At 37.5% G+C, this 18,635-nt stretch overlaps 1 protein-coding gene across 1 annotated transcript; it reads left to right on the top strand.

Moving 5' to 3' along the window:
* Positions 1 to 2: 2 nt before the first annotated feature.
* On the top strand, positions 3 to 17,616 carry LOC142634811 (G-type lectin S-receptor-like serine/threonine-protein kinase CES101). The gene is made up of 7 exons (XM_075809065.1): positions 3 to 123; positions 217 to 428; positions 13,585 to 13,591; positions 16,401 to 16,604; positions 16,719 to 16,956; positions 17,063 to 17,213; positions 17,302 to 17,616. Exons 1-7 carry the CDS (start codon positions 3 to 5, stop codon positions 17,614 to 17,616), a joined length of 1,248 nt encoding a protein of 415 aa, XP_075665180.1.
* Positions 17,617 to 18,635: the final 1,019 nt, after the last annotated feature.

Here is an 18,635-nt window from a genome sequence, read left to right as displayed (position 1 = left end):
TGATGACGAACAGGTGGCGAGCAAATAAGTGGTGGATATGGCTCATTGTCGCAGTAGGGGGAATCATCATCGCCTTGTTGTGCTTATTATGCTATGCAAAAGTGAAAAAACACATAGCGGAAGGTAATTTATATTCTTACCATAGATTTTTTAGATATATTATTGATGATAAAGCAACACAATTTTCAAATTATATTTTGCATATTTATTAATTAGGGGAGAGAAAGAAGAAACAAAAGATACTTCTACAAGAACTTAGAGGTAATGCAATATCGTCCACTGTACGTGACAAAGTGAAGAAACAAAATAATGATAGGCAAGATAGCCATGAATTGCAAATCTTCAGCTTTGAAACCATTTCTGCTGCCACAAGAAACTTTTCAACTAAAAATAAATTAGGAGAAGGTGGTTTTGGACCAGTTTATAAGGTTCTCTCTCTCTCTCTCTCTCTCTCTCTCTCTCTCTCTCTCTCTATATATATATATATATATATATGTGTGTGTGTGTGTGTGTGCGCGCGCGCGCGCGCGTGTGAGATACACCAAATTGTGCTGATTTGATTGGATTGAATTGTTTGAGTTTGTATTGTTCAAATGTGTGATGAGTCGCATATTGGGTCTTTACAAAGTGGATCTTGGGTTTCCGGAGCCTCGATTGCAATTTAACTAACATTTTGGAGTGTCAAAGTAGATGTGGCTAGTGCTTTTCTCGAGTTGTTTCGCATGATATTAGAGAAACTAAGCAAACTTGATAACATCATGTGGCTTAAGGTCATTGCGATACAATGTGGGCCTTCATAAGGTCATCAAAAATTTAAGTGAAGGAGATTGTTATATCCCAAGTTGTGTGGATTTGATTTGATTAGATTTTTTGAGTTGTGTTATGTGGCCATAGGCTGAGTCGCATATCAAGTTTTTGCATGATAGATGTTTAACTTTCAAGTAATTACAAGGAGTCCTAATTACAACTTGACTAGTCTTTTTGAGGTGTAAGTGCAGATGTGACTAACATTTTCTTTAAGTGTCACACAATTTGTGTGTATGATTAAATTTGAATATGATTAAACAATTATATGATTTTTTAAGTTTTTTAAATGGGTGGTATGATGGATAGTGGAAATAAGGTTTGAAATCAACACAACATATTTTAATACTATTATAAATTATCAACCATATACCAAGCCTATATAGAAATCTAAGAATTTACACCATCTAACTATTATTCAAACTAAATGTACCACCTTGACCCAATGCTCTCTTTATTTATTTTTCTGGTACAAAATTTGAACTTAAGAACTAGCCCAGCTCACTAATACAATATGACAAATCAACACTTGAGTTTTGGCCAAAGGCAAGGTAGATCTTGATAGAAAATTAAATAATAAAGATGGAAACTGATTTAAGATAATGCAAGTGAGATTTCATTATTGAAATATATTTTTAGGGCAAATTATATGTGTAAACACAAATTTCTCAATTGAAGAAAAATCAAACAAATTGAAAAAAATGAGTTCTACAAATATATCTTTTGTATTAATCAAGTAATGAGTTCAATCTCAGTTTTGACAAATGCTCCTCTGATTCTATCTTCTTTATGGTCTTGACTCAAACGCGAAATTTTCTTCAATTTGGTTGAAAGATGGATCAAATGGTCTTCACAACGAATCTCTGGCCTTAAGCTTGTTAGAGATTTGTTGTCCTTCAAGTTCTTCAAGCCCTTCGAATGTTCTTCAAGTTCTTCGAATGTTCTTCAAGTTCTTCAAAAATTCTTTTGACAGAATTTCTCCAGAGCCTGGGCCTCTTGAAAAACTTCCTTTCAGAAAATTAGAAGGGATGTCCTCTATTTATAATGATTTTAGAGGATAAGCTCCACTATGAATTGATATGCTTGAAAGTATGTAGCAGACTTTTGATTGGCCTAAATTCTTCTTAGAGATAATTATCTCTATTTATCTATTTTGATAAAGATCATATTTTGATAAAGATAATAATCAACAAAGATATATAATTATCTCTGTTTAATTTATTTAATAAAGATAATTATCTACCAATTTTGAATAGAAAATTTATCTTTATTTTATTTATTTATTTATTTTAATAAAGATAATTACCCATAAACTTTGAATAGGAAATTTATCTTTATCTTGTGGGCCAAATGACACGTGGCAAATTTTGATATGCCAATGTGATGCCAATTTGGATGACACATGTCATCATCTAATTTAATTAATTTAATGACATTAATTTAGAATTTGCCACTAAGCTTTGATGTGGCATTTTATAATTGGCTGAAAATTTAGCCTCTTACAAATGCCCCCTCGAGACTTGGTCATGTTCACAATTTTGAATGTGGAAAGTGATTAAGTCTCGACAACTTCATGCTTTGATGCAATTAGTTTCAGCACCTTTCATTTATCTAGAAATTTGCAAGCAGGCATTTCTCCAAGAGCTTGAACATGTGCAGGAGTCTACCATTATGAGAAGAGCTTTGCTCCTAATCGATTTGTCTTGCGAAGATAACTTTAAGAAGGAAATTTGTTTCCTAGTCAAAGTAGTAACCATATAAGGACTTGCAATTCTATCCTTTGCAATGATGATCATTCATGCCTTCCATCAGATACTAGAATTGTCCTTCATTTTGACTTCTTTTCATAGCCAATTTGGTCTTTGACTAGATAAATACTTCTAATAAGCAATAACCATCAAACTAGTAGTAGGACTTTTGTTGGACTTCCTTTTCTAGTCAAACTAGGACTGAATTTCTTTTACCAATAGGACTCCACGTGATATTCATAGGAAATTGGATAGTATTCTTTTGGATAACCTCAATCCAAGTGGTAGGACTTTTGTTGGACTTCCTTTTCTAGTCAAACTAGGACTGAATTTCTATACCAATAGGACTCCACGTGATATACATAGGAAATTGGATAGTATTCTTTTGGATAACCTCAATCCAAGTGGTAGGACTTTTGTTGGACTTCCTTTTCTAGTCAAACTAGGACTGAATTTCTATACCAATAGGACTCCACGTGATATACATAGGAAACTTGTTATCCGGATCTTCTTCCCAATAGTTCCACGTAAACATAAATTCCCAATAGCTCTATGTGAACATGGACAAGAACCACATTCTACCCAAGGTGGACTTCTTTTTCTAGTCAAACTATGACTAGATGACTTCGAAAAGGAGTTAGAGAGAAAACTTTAAAAAAAAATTAATATCAATCAGCCAACGTCCTAGCTATATAAGAACTGAGACTATCCTTTGGAGAAGTCCCAACTTGTAATGATGATTATTTCAAACTTCTTATCTTCGTATCTTTTTATGACAAGTAGAGTTAATGTCTGTTGCAACTAAAAATCATTTAAGAGTTTAATTCCAAGTAGGACAATGGAACTCACAATGCCTCATCCCTTCCATCAGATATAAGAATTCTCCTTCATTCTGACTTCTTTTCCTGGCCAATCCGGTCTTGACTAGATGAGTTTTAATTGTAGTTAAACTCTGTCTGACCAGCACTATAAAAGGCCAGCTCCAGCCGCACATAATTCACAATTTTTTTTTCATAGTGCGTAAGCTCAGAAATCTCAAAAACAATTCTTGGAGAAGGCATAAGATTTTTTTTTCTTTCTCAGTCAAGTAACTAGGTATACTCTCCTCTTCCTATAATTTTTTTCTAAACTACTATCACATATGTATGATATTTAGTTCGATAGATTCAATGTACACTAGTTTCTTCATATAATCTTCACTACTTGACGATTTTCTTTGCATGCAGCGGATCCATCTTTAAGGATTTGGCATTAAGTTTTGCAAGAGTTCAATCACACAAACCTTTGGAGGTACATTCTTGATCAAAGCTTTTCACTTGTGCATGTCCTTTTTTTTTTTGTGTTGTTTCACCTCCGTTTAGGATAGGTAATATGATGACTTAGTAGCACTACGAAGAACTTGCAAGAGTTTATTTTGTTCCTTAAGCCAAGTAGTCCTCAAGCCAAGTAGCTACCAAGACAACGACCTCGACAAAAATCTTGACAACGAAGTCTATCTGTGATGCGAAGACTTCCTTGCAGACAATCTTGACAACGAAGTCTATCTGTGATACGAAGACTTCCTTGCAGACGAAGACAACAACGAAGTCTATCTGTGATACGAAGACTTCCTTGCGGACGAAGACAACAACGAAGTCTATTTGTGATACGAAGACTTCCTTGCAGACGAAGACAACAACGAAGTCTATCTGTGATACGAAGACTTCCTTGCAGACGAAGACAATCTTGACAACGAAGTCTATCTGTGATACGAAGACTTCCTTGAAGACGAAGGTTGCATTGAAGAAGAAGGCTACTTTGAGGATGAAAATTGTCTATGCCAGGATGTGTGTCCATTGATATCTTGCAGTGGAGCAATACTTGCATATGAAGATATAATAACTTTGCTTCTTTTTTTTCTTTTTTTTTTTATTGCATGTCCATGCCCCCTTTTTTTTAACCTTCTTTGCACCGTAGTTTATATTCTTTTGTACACATTTTTTTTTTTTTAGGTTCGCCCTTTCATCATGGTGCTCTTCAAGGACTTCTCTTCATCCGGCAAGAAGTATCTCGTTGTTACTAAAGAATCGAATGACACTAAGGAAGTAGACATATCAATGCTCGTTGAAAGGCTGATTATTGGTCGATTTGCGGAAAGGTGGCCTGAACTTAAAGACTCAAGAGACATTGTGGAGTGGACCTATGATGTCTCTCGGAATTCTGATTCCCCCTCTAAAGCGTGGTCTTTGCATAGCTCTCTTCACAAGAACATTGCAGAGTCTCGTTATCTAGTGACTCTTGGCCGTCGTATAATTTCAGGCGGAACACGTTGGGGCACTCTTTTCAAGATCAATGGAGAGTGGAATTACATACCTCTATATTGGGAATGGCTCGAAGATGTTCTTTTTAGAAGCAAGAAGACTCTTGACAAGGCCCATATTTATGACGCAGTTTCAGCATCTCTGTACACATATGATCGAAATACTGATGTAATGCGAGCATTTTGCGAAGGATGGTGTCCACAAACCAACACCCTCCACACATCACTTGGTGAGATGTTTATCTCACTTTGGGATTTGTATCGACTTGGCGGGCTTCCTATCTTTGGTCGTCTTTACGATGAAGCCATCCCTTGCCGCGAGGAATTGACAGGAAGTGACGAGGTAGAGAGGTTCATCCCAAAGAGTTGTGAGCACCTATTCGCGGCCTTTCATCTTCTTAATTCTAAAAAGGAAGGAGAAGACCCGCGTGTTTCGGCGAGTGATTGGGTTAACTTTTGGTGTAGATATGGAATGAAATATTCAAAACCACCAAGTCGAAGGACAAAGAGGTTAAGTCGTGCAATCAAGACTCATAATCCTAATGGTTCGCTTAATAAAATTCAAGGTTGGTCCAAATGTGGGAAAAAGCCTTTTATTGAACTCAAGATTGAGGATGGGCTATGGGAAGAGACCTACTTAGCTGCATTACTTTCTTGTTGGCTTTGCACCTTTGTTTTGCCAAGTGAAGATCCCAATACAATTCGCCCTGGAACCTTCAAGATTGCAAGCTTCATGGCAACAGGTCGCCCTTTTTGTCTAGCAATACCAGTTCTAGTTAGTCTCTACCGAGGACTAAACAAGATTGCTCATTCTTCTCCAATGATTAGTTGTTCGGGTGCCTGCTTCCCTGTTCATTATATTTATGGCTGGCTGGGTCTTTATTTTAGGACTCATTATGAGATTGATGTCCCAGGACCCAAGATGGTTGTATATTCTGGGGAAGGAGGGGCCAAACACTTTGATGAACACGAAGCAAGGAAGTTGATACAAGGTACTTCTATGCAATGGGATGCAAATTTGTATGTCAGGAATAGGGAGGAGACTTTTCTTGATGATGGAGGACTTTCTCGTAATTCATCGTCATATTTTATAAGTATCCGTTCTTCTTACTTGTCTATGCGTCAAGAGGGTCATCTCATAGTGGAACCTTATAGTCCTTTTCGGTTTAGCCGTCAATTTGGACTTTGCCAAGACATTCCAGGTACCATTAAAGAGGACATTCGTCAAGGAACTTTGGATAAAATTGTGGAGTTTTGGAGATTATGTACTCTCTACAAGACTGGTTGCAAAGCATTCTTTCCAGTGCCTCCTACCCCAGCTAATTTCAAACTTCATACTACAAGTGGCTACAAAAAGTGGTGGAATCATATTCATGAGAAGTATCTTGATGATGGTGTAAATATCTTGATTGCAAGTGCACATCCTCCTCCTTCCAAGAGTAAGGTAGTTCAGCCTATCAATGTCAAGAGCAACAATAATAAGGATATTCGATTACCCAAAGTTCATGTGGCAAACACCATCTCAAAACCTGTGAACCACCATATTCAGCCCAAGGAGTCTCAAGGTGTCACAACTAAATTGAAGAGGCCTCCTCCAAGGGCCCCATCTGTTGAAAGGTCCTTAGAAGTGCATGATGCATCTGAAGGAGGAGCAAATCCAGTCCTTGAAGAAATGAGTGATGACAATGATAGTGATCATCATTGGAATCGGACTAAAAAGCCCAAATTGACAATACCTATCAACCCACATTCCCTTAGAGGCATCACAAGTGCTTCTGAAAACCTTGAGGGTGCAAAGGATCAGGTCTTTTTTTTTTTTTTAGAAGAAACTTTCCTTTTCTTTATGCAAAGTATATCTTACATGAACAATGTGTATTTGATTGCAGTCTGATCAACAAGTTTCGAACATGGAGGTTGACAATGAGGCGACTTTTGAGAATAATTCCAATCCACAATCTCTTGCTACATCACCAAGAAACAAAGTTCAGGTATTCATTATTAGTCTTTGACTCTTCTTCTTGCTTCTCTTCTTTTTCTTTTTTCTTTTGAGTTACTCCTTATGAACTATGTATTATTATTATTATTATTTTTTTCAGTCCGATCAACGAACCTTGCCACTGGACATTGATAATGATGTGGCCTCAAATGATAGTGAAAGTTCAATTTCCGGTCCACGGTCATCTACTGCATTGCCAAGGAGCATAGAAGAGGTGGCTAATACCAATTCTAGGAAGAATGTTACAAGATCTCCTCAAAGAACTAAGTCATGTGCTCCTGAAGTTTCTGAATATAATCCTAATGATGAAAATTTGAAGCGCCGCATTGATCTTGCATTGAATCTTTGGAAAAGTCTTCAACAAAAGATTGTTAGAACTCCATTTAACAAGACATATTTACTCCTTGATGGGGCTAACAAGATTTTTGAGGCCATAACAACCAATCAAGCTATTGATCCTTCACCATTAGAAACATTGGTTGCAGAATATTTCGATAAGGCCAATACTTTTACATCTCTACAGTCTTCCTTTTCCTCATGTATGACGCTTGAGCAGCGTGACAAAAAGTTGGAAGAATATAAAGTTCAACTTGATGATCAGCTAAAGGTAGAGGATGAATTATTAGCACATGGTGAGGCACTTAAGGATGGATTAGTGAACACTGATTCTAAAATAGCCGAGCTTCAAGAAGAACTGGAACGATTATCCACCCACAAGCAAGAACTTGAAGCTTCCGCCCTCGAAAATGATGAAAAGCTGTCAAGCCAGAAAGTAATTGTTTCAAACATTCGAGAAGAGATTTCTTCCGTAGAGACTTCTCATACTTTAAGCAATGCAGACACTGAATCCTTGGAGTTGTTAGAACAAGAATTAAGGACCGCCCGTGATGAATTAGAGAATTACAATTGGAAATATTGACTTGTAATAGATAATCATTATAACCATCTTCTTCTTTTCTTTTTTTTTCTTCTTTTTTTTTTCTTTTTTTTTTTTTGTAAACAATAAAGGAATTCCATCATGTCAATTTTTTTTTAATGGATTGTTTATTTCTCTCGCTCTTGCTTCAATGATTGTTAAAAGATTTTTTTTTTTTGACCTGTGACTGAACTTAGCATAGAATACCAAGTTGCCTACGTACCCCTTGAGGGGGATCAAGTCATTACGTAGTTCAGGGAGGTTTTTTTTTTTTTTTTTTTGGACATGTGACTGAACTTAGCATAGAATGCCAAGCTGCCTACGTACCCCTTGAGGGGGATCAAGTCATTACGTAGTTCAAGGAGGGTTTTTTTTTTTTTTTTTAAAAAAAATTTTAGGGTGAACACCTTCAAGAGTAATGGAAAAACATCATGTACCCTTTGAGTGTTGAGGTAGGTAGTTTAGGCTCCTACCAAGGAGTGCTTCAATCTTTAGGCATAATAACGTTTCAAGAATTTGCCGTTGATAGGACCAATTCTTAAACCATCTTCAGCAACCAACTTGTATGCTCCATTTGTATAGGCTTCTTGAACAACATACGGTCCATCCCATTTTGAAACAAACTTGTTCTTAGTGCGATGGGTGATAATGATAGGTCTTCGTACAGCAAGAACCAAATCTCCAACTTGAAAAGATCGAGGACGAACCTTTTTGTTGAAAGTCCTAGAAATGCGAGCTTGATAACACTCAAGGCGTTGTTGTGCCTCCAATCTTTTTTCATCCAATGCTTCTAATTCTTCAAGTCGTAGATGAACATTGTCTTCATTAGAAAGACCTTCTTGAATGGCAATCCTTAATGAAGGAATTTGGCGTTCAAGTGGTAGAATAGCTTCTACCCCATAAACAAGAGAATAGGGCGTGGCTTGGGTAGGTGTTCGATATGTTGTACGATACGCCCATAAGGCTTCCTCAACTCTTTCATGCCAATCTCTTTTTGACTTCCCTACAACTTTCTTGAGCAAATTGCATAGAGTCTTGTTAAAGGCTTCTGCAAGACCATTGGCTGAAGCATTATACATGGAGGAATTATGCTGCTTAAAACCAAAGTCATTGCAAAGTTTGTCCATCAACTTGTTGTAGAATTCCTTCCCATTATCAGTGATGATGTAACGGGGTACACCATACCTAAAGATGATATTTCTTTTGATGAAGTTCACGACAGTTTCCTTCTTCACTTCACGAAATACAGTAGCCTCAGCCCACTTTGAGAAATAATCTGTCGCAGCTAGGATATATGAATGTCCATCAGAAGATTTTGGCGTCAATGGCCCAACCACATCTAATCACCAAGCATCAAATGGCCATGAAGCTACAGTAGGATGTAGGGGTTCTGGAGGTTGATGAATGAAGTTTGCATGGAATTGACACGCTGAGCATCTTTTTGCATATTCCATACAATCCTTGACCATAGTGGGCTAGTAATAACCCATCCGCTTAATTTGAAAATGAAGTTTAGGACCTGACTGGTGAGCACCACAAATCCCTGAATGAGCTTCTTCAAGTGCCTTGGCAGCTTCCTCATCATCCAAGCAACGAAGGAGAAGACCATCAAAAGAACGGCGATATAAAGTATTCTTGTAATAAACAAAACGTGGAGTTCGTCGCCGAATTTCAGTTCTATGTCGAGGGTCATTGGGCAGTTTTCCATGTTCTATATAATCAATGATAGGTTGCCGCCAATCTTCTCTTTCTATGTCAAAAACTGAAATTGCGTTTACTTCTTCTTCTATCTCATCCTCATCAAAGTTTGGAGGTATTACCCATGTTTGGCATATTGGAATCTTTATTTCGGGATCTTGTAAGGTAAGAGCCGTTGCTAATTTTGCCAAGGCATCAGCTTGTTTATTCTCATTTCTTGGGACATGTGTAATACTAACGTGATCAAACCATCCCAAAAGCCTCTTGGCGTATTTGCAATATGGAATCAATTCTGGCTTTTTCACGTCATAGTGCAGAAGCACTTGATTTATGATTAACTTTGAATCACCAAAGACTTCCAAACGAGTTGTTTTTGCATCCATTGCCATTTCAAGACCTAGGATTAGTGCTTGATATTCAGCAACATTGTTTGAACAACATTCTGTAAGAGTAAATGCATATGGGAGTATATCCCCTTCTGGAGTTACAAACACTACTCCAGCACTAGCACCACAACGTTGAGCAGCTCCATCAAAGAACATCCTCCAAGGCTGTGAAATTTCAACGAGCATTACTTCTTCATCAGGAAGGTCATCAGACATCTCCCAATCATCAGGAATAGGATGGTCAGCAAGGAAATCGGCCAAAGCTTGTCCTTTCACTGCTTTTTGTTGGACATATATTATCTCGAACTCTTGGAGTAAGAGAGCCCATTTTGCTAGCCTTCCCAAAAGAACTGGCTTAGTCATAATGTATTTAATGGGATCTGCCCGTGAGATGAGCCGTATTGAATGGGCATGCAAGTAATGTCTTAGCTTTTGAATGGCAAACATCAAAGCTAAACATGTCTTTTCAATTGGTGAATAATTGAATTCAGCACCATGCAAGGTTCTACTCAAGTAATAGAGAGCGTTCTCCTTTCCTTCTTCATTTTCTTGAGCCAGAAGCACTCCTAATGATCGTTCTTGTGCTGCTATGTAAAGAATAAGTGGCCACCCCTGTATGGGTGCTCGTAGAACAGGGGGATTTAGCAAGTATGTTTTGATGCTCTCGAAAGCATTTTTACATGCTTGATCCCATTTGAATGGGACATCTTTCTTCATAAGGCGACTGAAAGGTTGACAGCGTCCTGCCAAGTTGGATATAAACCTTCTGATGTAAGCAAGCTTTCCTTGAAGACTTTTGAGCTCGTGAATATTTCGAGGTTCTGGCATTTTTTGAATAGCATCAATCTTCGATCTATCAATTTCAATTCCTCGGTGTCGAACTATGAATCCTAGGAATTTTCCTGATGTAACTCCAAATGCACACTTCATGGGGTTCATTTTAAGTTGGTACCTACGAAGTCGCTCAAAGACTTGACGAAGGTCTTGCAGATGCTCCATTCTTTTTTTCGACTTCACAACCAGATCATCAACATAGCACTCTACATTCATGTGAAGTAGGTCATCAAATATTCTTTGCATCGCCCTTTGATAAGTGGCGCCTGCATTCTTTAATCCAAAAGGCATAACTTTATAGCAGTATATTCCTTTTGGAGTACGAAAAGCAGTGAGCTCTTCATCTTTTGGAGCCATGCGAATTTGATTGTAACCAGAGAACCCATCCATAAATGAAAGAGCTTCATGGCCTACTGTAGCATCAACCATAATTTCTGTTAAAGGAAGAGGAAATTCGTCTTTTGGACATGCCCTATTAAGGTCACGAAAGTCGACACAAACACGAATTTGCCCATTCTTCTTTCTTACAGGGACAATGTTTGATACCCATGTGGGATACTTGACTTCACGAATAAAGCCAGCTTCAATGAGCTTGTTGACCTCTCCTTCAATCTGGGAGATTAACTCAAGCCGGAACCTACGTTGTGCTTGCTTCGTTGGTCGCACCCCATGCCTTACTGATAAATGGTGAACGGCGACCTTTGGATCTAGGCCTGGCATTTCTTTGTATGTCCAAGCAAAAACATCCCTATATTCTTTGAGGAGTTCAACATAAGCATCTTCTTCCTCTAGGGACAAATTTGCATTTAAAAAGACTGGTCTATGGTCTTCAGTAGCGCCAATGTTAACTTCCTTCAATTCATCAACTGTAGCCTGCACGCCTTCTTCAAATGTGGGTGGAGCATCTTCAGCATCGTCTTCAATAGGGGACTCCACCTTTGTGACTTCAGTGATTGTTATATGATTTACTGAAACGGCAACCTCGTCTTCCACCTTTTGTTTTGTGGACACCATTGTACGTTTTTTTGCAGTCAAGGTTTCTCCAGTATTTACTTCCCAAATACTTCTACGCTTCATGCGAGATGGAATGGAGCTGCGAACCTCATTTGAATCTTGATCCATAAGGAGTGTCTTGTCAACATCTCTGTGAAGGAAATTTGACATCTTATTTTGCTTTTGTCTTAACTTCTCATCCTTTGAGAGTTGAGAAGAAGTAGCATAACTAAGTCTCGTAAGAGCGGAACTTCGAGTGCCATTTTGGGAAGAAGTTGAACGACTGAGTCTTATAAGAACAGAGTTTCGAGTGCCGTTAACAAAGTTATCATCTTCTTGTGTCCCCAACCTGTCGAAGACTGAGATAGGGGGAGTGGGTTGGCCAATGCGATAAAAAACAGATGGTTTCTTTGATGGCTTTGAAAATTGTTCTTCTTCTTTATCATCTGCCGAAATCACCAAAACACTAACTTTCCGAATGGGGATATGGATGGGGGTTGGTGGAGTATATCCAATTCCGGCCTTAGAACTTGTTGCCCCAACACCTTGGGCTTTCGATGTCTTTTGTCCTTTTCCAGAGGCTTCAGGGATGAGCTTACCCAAACCAGTTGGCTTCTCATGGTTATAACCAGCCTTAGCCATGAGTCTATACGCATTAGGGTCAAAACCCTCTTCTGTTCTTTTAGTGGGCAAAGTCCCATGCTCAACAATCGGCCCTTGGGATGGTCTTGTAAACCCTTTCAATGGTTGACTTGAGGATTTCGGTTTTATGATTTTAGTAACTGGCAGGTTTAATCCTTGCAAATCCTTTGATATTGACTCCTCATCTCCTGAAAATGGGGATTGGCCTTCTTTTCTTTTGGCGACTGGAACATAGTGTAGCACAGGGGCTACTCTAGTTACTTCTGGAGTATGATGCTTCCTATCTTCTATAAAAGTCTCGGTTTGCTTGGTTTCCTTCTCCTCAATTGGAGAATTAATCCTTGAAGCTTTAGAGTGGGGCTTTTCTTCTTTGCTAGATGGTGAAGCCACAACTTGGGTTTCTTCCACCTTATTATCTTCCAAGTAAAATTTTGCATCAGCAAAGTGTGACTCAGCTACAGTAAAAGGCTTGTCATCAGCCACTATCTTCTTGACTTGTCCATCTTGGAAATATTTAAGGCATTGGTGATATGTAGATGGCACAACACCATACTCATGCAACCAGGGTCTTCCAATAAGCATCTTATAAGTGGTCTTGGCGTCGATGATGTGAAAGAGTGCGCTTGATTCCATTTCACCAATGAGCATTTGAAGTCTAATCTTCCCAATAGCTCTTTGTCCACCCTGATTAAAGCCTTGAATCATTAACTTACTGGGAAGTAGTTCATCTAAGGAGATTCCTAATTCTTTCAATATTTTGAGTGGGAGAATATTGACTGCAGACCCTCCATCGATAAGGATATGATTAACTCGTTGTTCTCGAATGTACCCAGTTACAAACAAGGGGCGATTGTGAATCTTGGGGCCCAATAAACGATCATCATCAGTGAAAATGATTGAAGACCAGCATGCCCTGTACACGATAGCTCGTTCTGTCTCCTTCTCGCAATCTGATTCTTCCTCATCACTTATTTGATAGCATGTGAGAGATGAAAAGACATAATCTTGAAAATGCCGGGGGATGAATTCTTGTAAAGTAACTGGTTGTCGTGGGCTTTGCATGGATTTACCTTCAAGAGATAGTACTGCTACTTCAGTTCTAGGCTTCATCACCTTCGTTGGCCTTTTTACTGCACAAGGTGTCTTTGGACTCTCCTTTGCATGTACATTGTATTTTGCTTTATGATTCTTTCGTCGAGTCACAAGGGTCCATCCTTCTTCATCGGTAACTGAAGGTTCATCTTTATAAGCATGTTCATCCCTATGAGGGTCGTCATCAGATATCTCAAGAATTGGTATTGGGGGGAAAGGTACCTTTACCTCAATGGGCTCAAATGAACCAAATTGAATGGTAAGAAAAGTAGAAGTGGTTGTTGAGGCCACCATGGCAAGATTAGAAGTCACAACTTCATCATCAAATGTGATCTTTCCTTGGTAGGCTAGCTCCATAATTTTATCTTTCAACACAAAACATCGTTCTATAGGGTGGCCTATGAGGCGATGATACTTGCAATACTTAGGGTCATTTGTTTGGTCAGCTTCTTCAGGACGCTTCATATCTGGTAGCTCAATCAACTTCAACTCGAGTAAATTATCCAACATTTTGGAGATATCGGAATCAGGGAATGGATATTGTTTTTCTTGCATCTCTTGTAATGTTGGTCTTCTTCTTCCTTTATCTTGAGTGGAAGTAGGCATTTGTTCTTTCATCTTGGGATTAATCGGAACTTTGAGAGGAGCAGTAGTTACAATCAAAGACTGCTTGTTTTTCGGTTTAGGAGGGAATTTGCCCCCTTTGCGAGTATCTTGTCTTTCTCTCCCCTTACGGGGTTCTTGAACAGGGGGACCTTGGTGGCCATTGGAGGCAATACTAAGCTCCATGTCATGAGCACGTGTTGCTAATTCTTCAAATGTTTTAGGCTTTATTCCTTGAAGAATATAGCTTATAGCCCAATTCATTCCTTGAATGCACATCTCAATTGCAGACGCCTCTGACAATTGATCCTTGCAGTTGAGACTAAGATTCCTCCACCGCTGAATGTAATCAATGACAGGCTCTTCTTTCCATTGCTTTGAATTGGTGAGTTCTATCATGCTAACAATACGTCGAGTACTATAGAAACGATTTAGGAATTCTCGCTCCATTTGATTCCAACTATCAATGGAGCCAGGTGCTAGATCATTATACCAATCAAATGCATTTCCCTTCAAAGAGCGAACAAATTGCTTGACCATGAGATCCCCATAAGTTCCAGCATTATTACAAGTTTCCACAAAATGGGCTACATGTTGCCTTGGATTGCCTTTACCCTCAAATTGTTGGAACTTCGGTGGCTGATAGTTTTGAGGCATCCTCAAGAGATCTATCCTTTGAGTGTATGGTTTAGCATAGGCAATGGATGCTTGACTTTCGCCCCCAACTTGATCTTTGATAGCTTCCTTGATTAACTCCTTGAGCTGGTCAGGAGAGATAGACCCATCTGTAGAGAAATTGAGATCCTTTGTTGAACTCTCGGGTTTGTCATTATGGGTTTGGTTTGGCCTAGAGCTTTCATCTTCGCGATTCAGTCCAGATGTATTCCCCATCTTATCCATTAGGAGAGTTATTTGCGCGTCTCTCAATGCTTCCCTTTCTTTCATAGACTTCATTAATTCTTCTAAAGTCTGAGCTATAGTCGAGACTTGTTCCTCCAAAGATGTTGTGTTAGTCATCATGACTGGCATGGCAAATGAACTAACAGAGCGAGGAGAATCCATAAGCTTGGAAGTAGGGATATCTTCTGAAAAGGAGAACTCAGAGCCATCAGGTGATTTGTTCTCTTCTTCAGCTATTGGAACTTCTTGGATTGATTCTGAAGTTCGAGACAAAGCTGGCTGAGACAACATTTCTTTGACAAGACCAGCTACATCTTTGCTTGCCCTTTGCGTAGACGAAGCCGTTCGCGACTTCTGAGCTTTAGGAGCGTTGGAAACAAGTGAGGGCCGAGATATGGGTGTTGTTTGAGCATAAACCTCTGCAAGAGCCTTTGTTCTTCCCCTTGTCATAGGTCCAGCATAGGAAGTGTCAAAACTTGATGAAGAGTTTGAATCCATTATAGGATCAAGTTCACTTGTTCCAAAAAGAGGGTTGTTGATTTGAATATTCTTTGAAGCCATAGGACTTCAAATGATATGACAAATTGATGAAGAAGAGATGAGAGGCAGAGATTGTCCCACCGGGCGTGCCAAAAATTTGTAAACACAAATTTCTCAATTGAAGAAAAATCAAACAAATTGAAAAAAATGAGTTCTACAAATATATCTTTTGTATTAATCAAGTAATGAGTTCAATCTCAGTTTTGACAAATGCTCCTCTGATTCTATCTTCTTTATGGTCTTGACTCAAACGCGAAATTTTCTTCAATTTGGTTGAAAGATGGATCAAATGGTCTTCACAACGAATCTCTGGCTTTAAGCTTGTTAGAGATTTGTTGTCCTTCAAGTTCTTCAAGCCCTTCGAATGTTCTTCAAGTTCTTCAAATGTTCTTCAAGTTCTTCAAAAATTCTTTTGACAGAATTTCTCCAGAGCTTGGGCCTCTTGAAAAACTTCCTTTCAGAAAATTAGAAGGGATGTCCTCTATTTATAATGATTTTAGAGGATAAGCTCCACTATGAATTGATATGCTTGAAAGTATGTAGCAGACTTTTGATTGGCCTAAATTCTTCTTAGAGATAATTATCTCTATTTATCTATTTTGATAAAGATCATATTTTGATAAAGATAATAATCAACAAAGATAAATAATTATCTCTGTTTAATTTATTTAATAAAGATAATTATCTACCAATTTTGAATAGAAAATTTATCTTTATTTTATTTATTTATTTATTTTAATAAAGATAATTACCCATAAACTTTGAATAGGAAATTTATCTTTATCTTGTGGGCCAAATGACACGTGGCAAATTTTGATATGCCAATGTGATGCAAATTTGGATGACACATGTCATCATCTAATTTAATTAATTTAATGACATTAATTTAGAATTTGCCACTAAACTTTGATGTGGCATTTTATAATTGGCTGAAAATTTTGCCTCTTACAATATGATGGGCAGAAAATAGCAATAAAGAGACTCTCAAGAAGTTCTGGACAAGGATTGGTAGAGTTCAAGAATGAAGCTATTCTTATTGCCAAACTCCAACACACAAATCTTGTAAGATTGTTAGGGCTTTGCATTCAGCAAGAAGAAAAAATTCTAATCTATGAGTACATGCCCAACAAAAGCTTAGACTTCTTCCTCTTTGGTAGGGTGTATGTTCATTACAAAGAAAATTTTCTTATTGGATGTTTGTTTTTCTATTATACACAATCAATTATTACTTATCATTTGCTTGCAATTATTTTCCACTTTGAGTTAGATTCTACTAAAAAGTCTTTATTAAATTGGAAAAAACGCTTCAACATCCTTGAAGGCATTGCTCAAGGACTTCTCTATCTTCACAAATATTCAAGACTAAGAGTAATTCACCGAGACTTAAAAGCAAGCAATATTTTGCTTGATGAGGATATGAATCCAAAAATTTCTGACTTTGGCTTGGCTAGAATATTTGGGTTGAAAGGATTAGAAGAAAACACAGATAGAATTGTTGGAACATAGTAAGTATTCATTACTTTTCAAGTAAGCAAAATTTAATTCTATTTGTGTGTATGCGTATATGTGCTTATTCATACACTAAATCTTATTGGTCAATTATTATTTCAGTGGTTATATATCTCCAGAGTATGCTATGAATGGTGTCATTTCATTAAAAACTGATGTATTCAGCTATGGAGTCCTACTATTGGAAATCGTGAGCAGCAAGAAAAATAATAGTTGCTATCACTCTGAGTATTCGCTCAACCTTATAGGATATGTAAGTTTCTCAATTAACTCTTCTAAATTTATACACGAGATTTTGAATATAATAGTTAACATTCTGTGTACAACTAGTCTTGTATCAGGCATGGCAGTTATGGAATGAAGGGAAAGGTTTGGAGCTAATAGACCCAACAATAATAGATGAGTCATGCCGTTCATCTGAAATATTGAGATGCATTCATGTTGGTCTTTTATGCGTACAAGACCAGGCAACAGATAGACCTACCATGCTAGATGTTGCAACTATGCTTTCAAGTGAAACTATTCAACTCCTTCCTCCAAAACAACCTGCATATCTTATCAACATTGTTCAAGAAAACTCATTAGTGGTTTCTGAAATTAAACAAGAAAATTGTTCCATAAATGATGTTACAATTTCAGAGATGGAAGCAAGATAAATACTAAGCGAGGGTGGTTACAAGACCACCCTGACTTGCCAAAAAAAAAATTTATTCTTGCAAAAAATTATTTTATATAAACAATTTGTTTAAAACTAAACTGTTTTGTCTCCCCTAAAAAAAGTTACTGACCACCTAACTTGAGAATCTCAAGAATTTGGGTTCAGCAAAAATAGAATAATGTACGCCCACAGTACTTTTATAATAATTTTACAAAGATTTATAGGTAACTAGTTGTTACTGGTTTTAAATTGGGCCAACCATTGACATTACTTTCTTACCCGTCAATAACAACTTGTCACGTAGGATCGTTGAGAAAATATTATAGACTTAGTATTTCTCAAAAATTAATTTTGGCCCCTCAAACATAATCCTTAACCCTTTAAATAAAAATAAATAAATAAAAGCCTAAATAATAAAAATAAAAATTTTTTGAGTAACAATAAAAAGAAAAATTATTTAGCCTATTCCAATCCTATGTAAATCCTTAACCTAAGATAGCGAACCGAAGCAAAGAAAGTCAGAAAATTGTGATTTTCCCCCACCTAAGATAAGATTTCTCCCCTGAATTTCAAGATCCAGTTCCTCTCTCTTATCACGATCTTACCTCTTCTTCTTCGTTGTGTTTTCTTTGCTGCGCAGCTCTTCTTTTTGGTTTTCTCTGGCCTCGTGTTCTGCATCTTCTTCGTTTCTCTCTCTCTCAGTAAGTATCTTATTTAGCATTTTGTTTCTTGCATTTTATTTTGGTTTTTTCTATAAACTAATTACGCCATTGAATTCAAATGAATTTTTAATACAAAGATAGCTGCCCTCACGTGAAACTGAGTAGTGAGTACTGATGAGTCTTCCGTCAAGGCAATAAATTGAAGCAAATTAACAAGAATCAAAGAAAGCAAAACGTGTAGAAAAAAAGCAAAAAAATAATGATAATAAATAATATAAAAAAAAAGAGATAAAACATAATCCAAAGGAATGCTAACCACAGTACGTAGACTAATGTAGGCGTGTGAAGGCTTAAG

The sequence above is a fragment of the Castanea sativa genome, chromosome 5 (assembly GCF_040712315.1).
Source record: "Castanea sativa cultivar Marrone di Chiusa Pesio chromosome 5, ASM4071231v1".
In the NCBI taxonomy this organism is placed as follows: Eukaryota; Viridiplantae; Streptophyta; class Magnoliopsida; order Fagales; family Fagaceae; genus Castanea; species Castanea sativa.
Note: the sequence above shows the minus strand (reverse complement) of the source record. Positions and strands in the feature narration are given on the sequence as shown.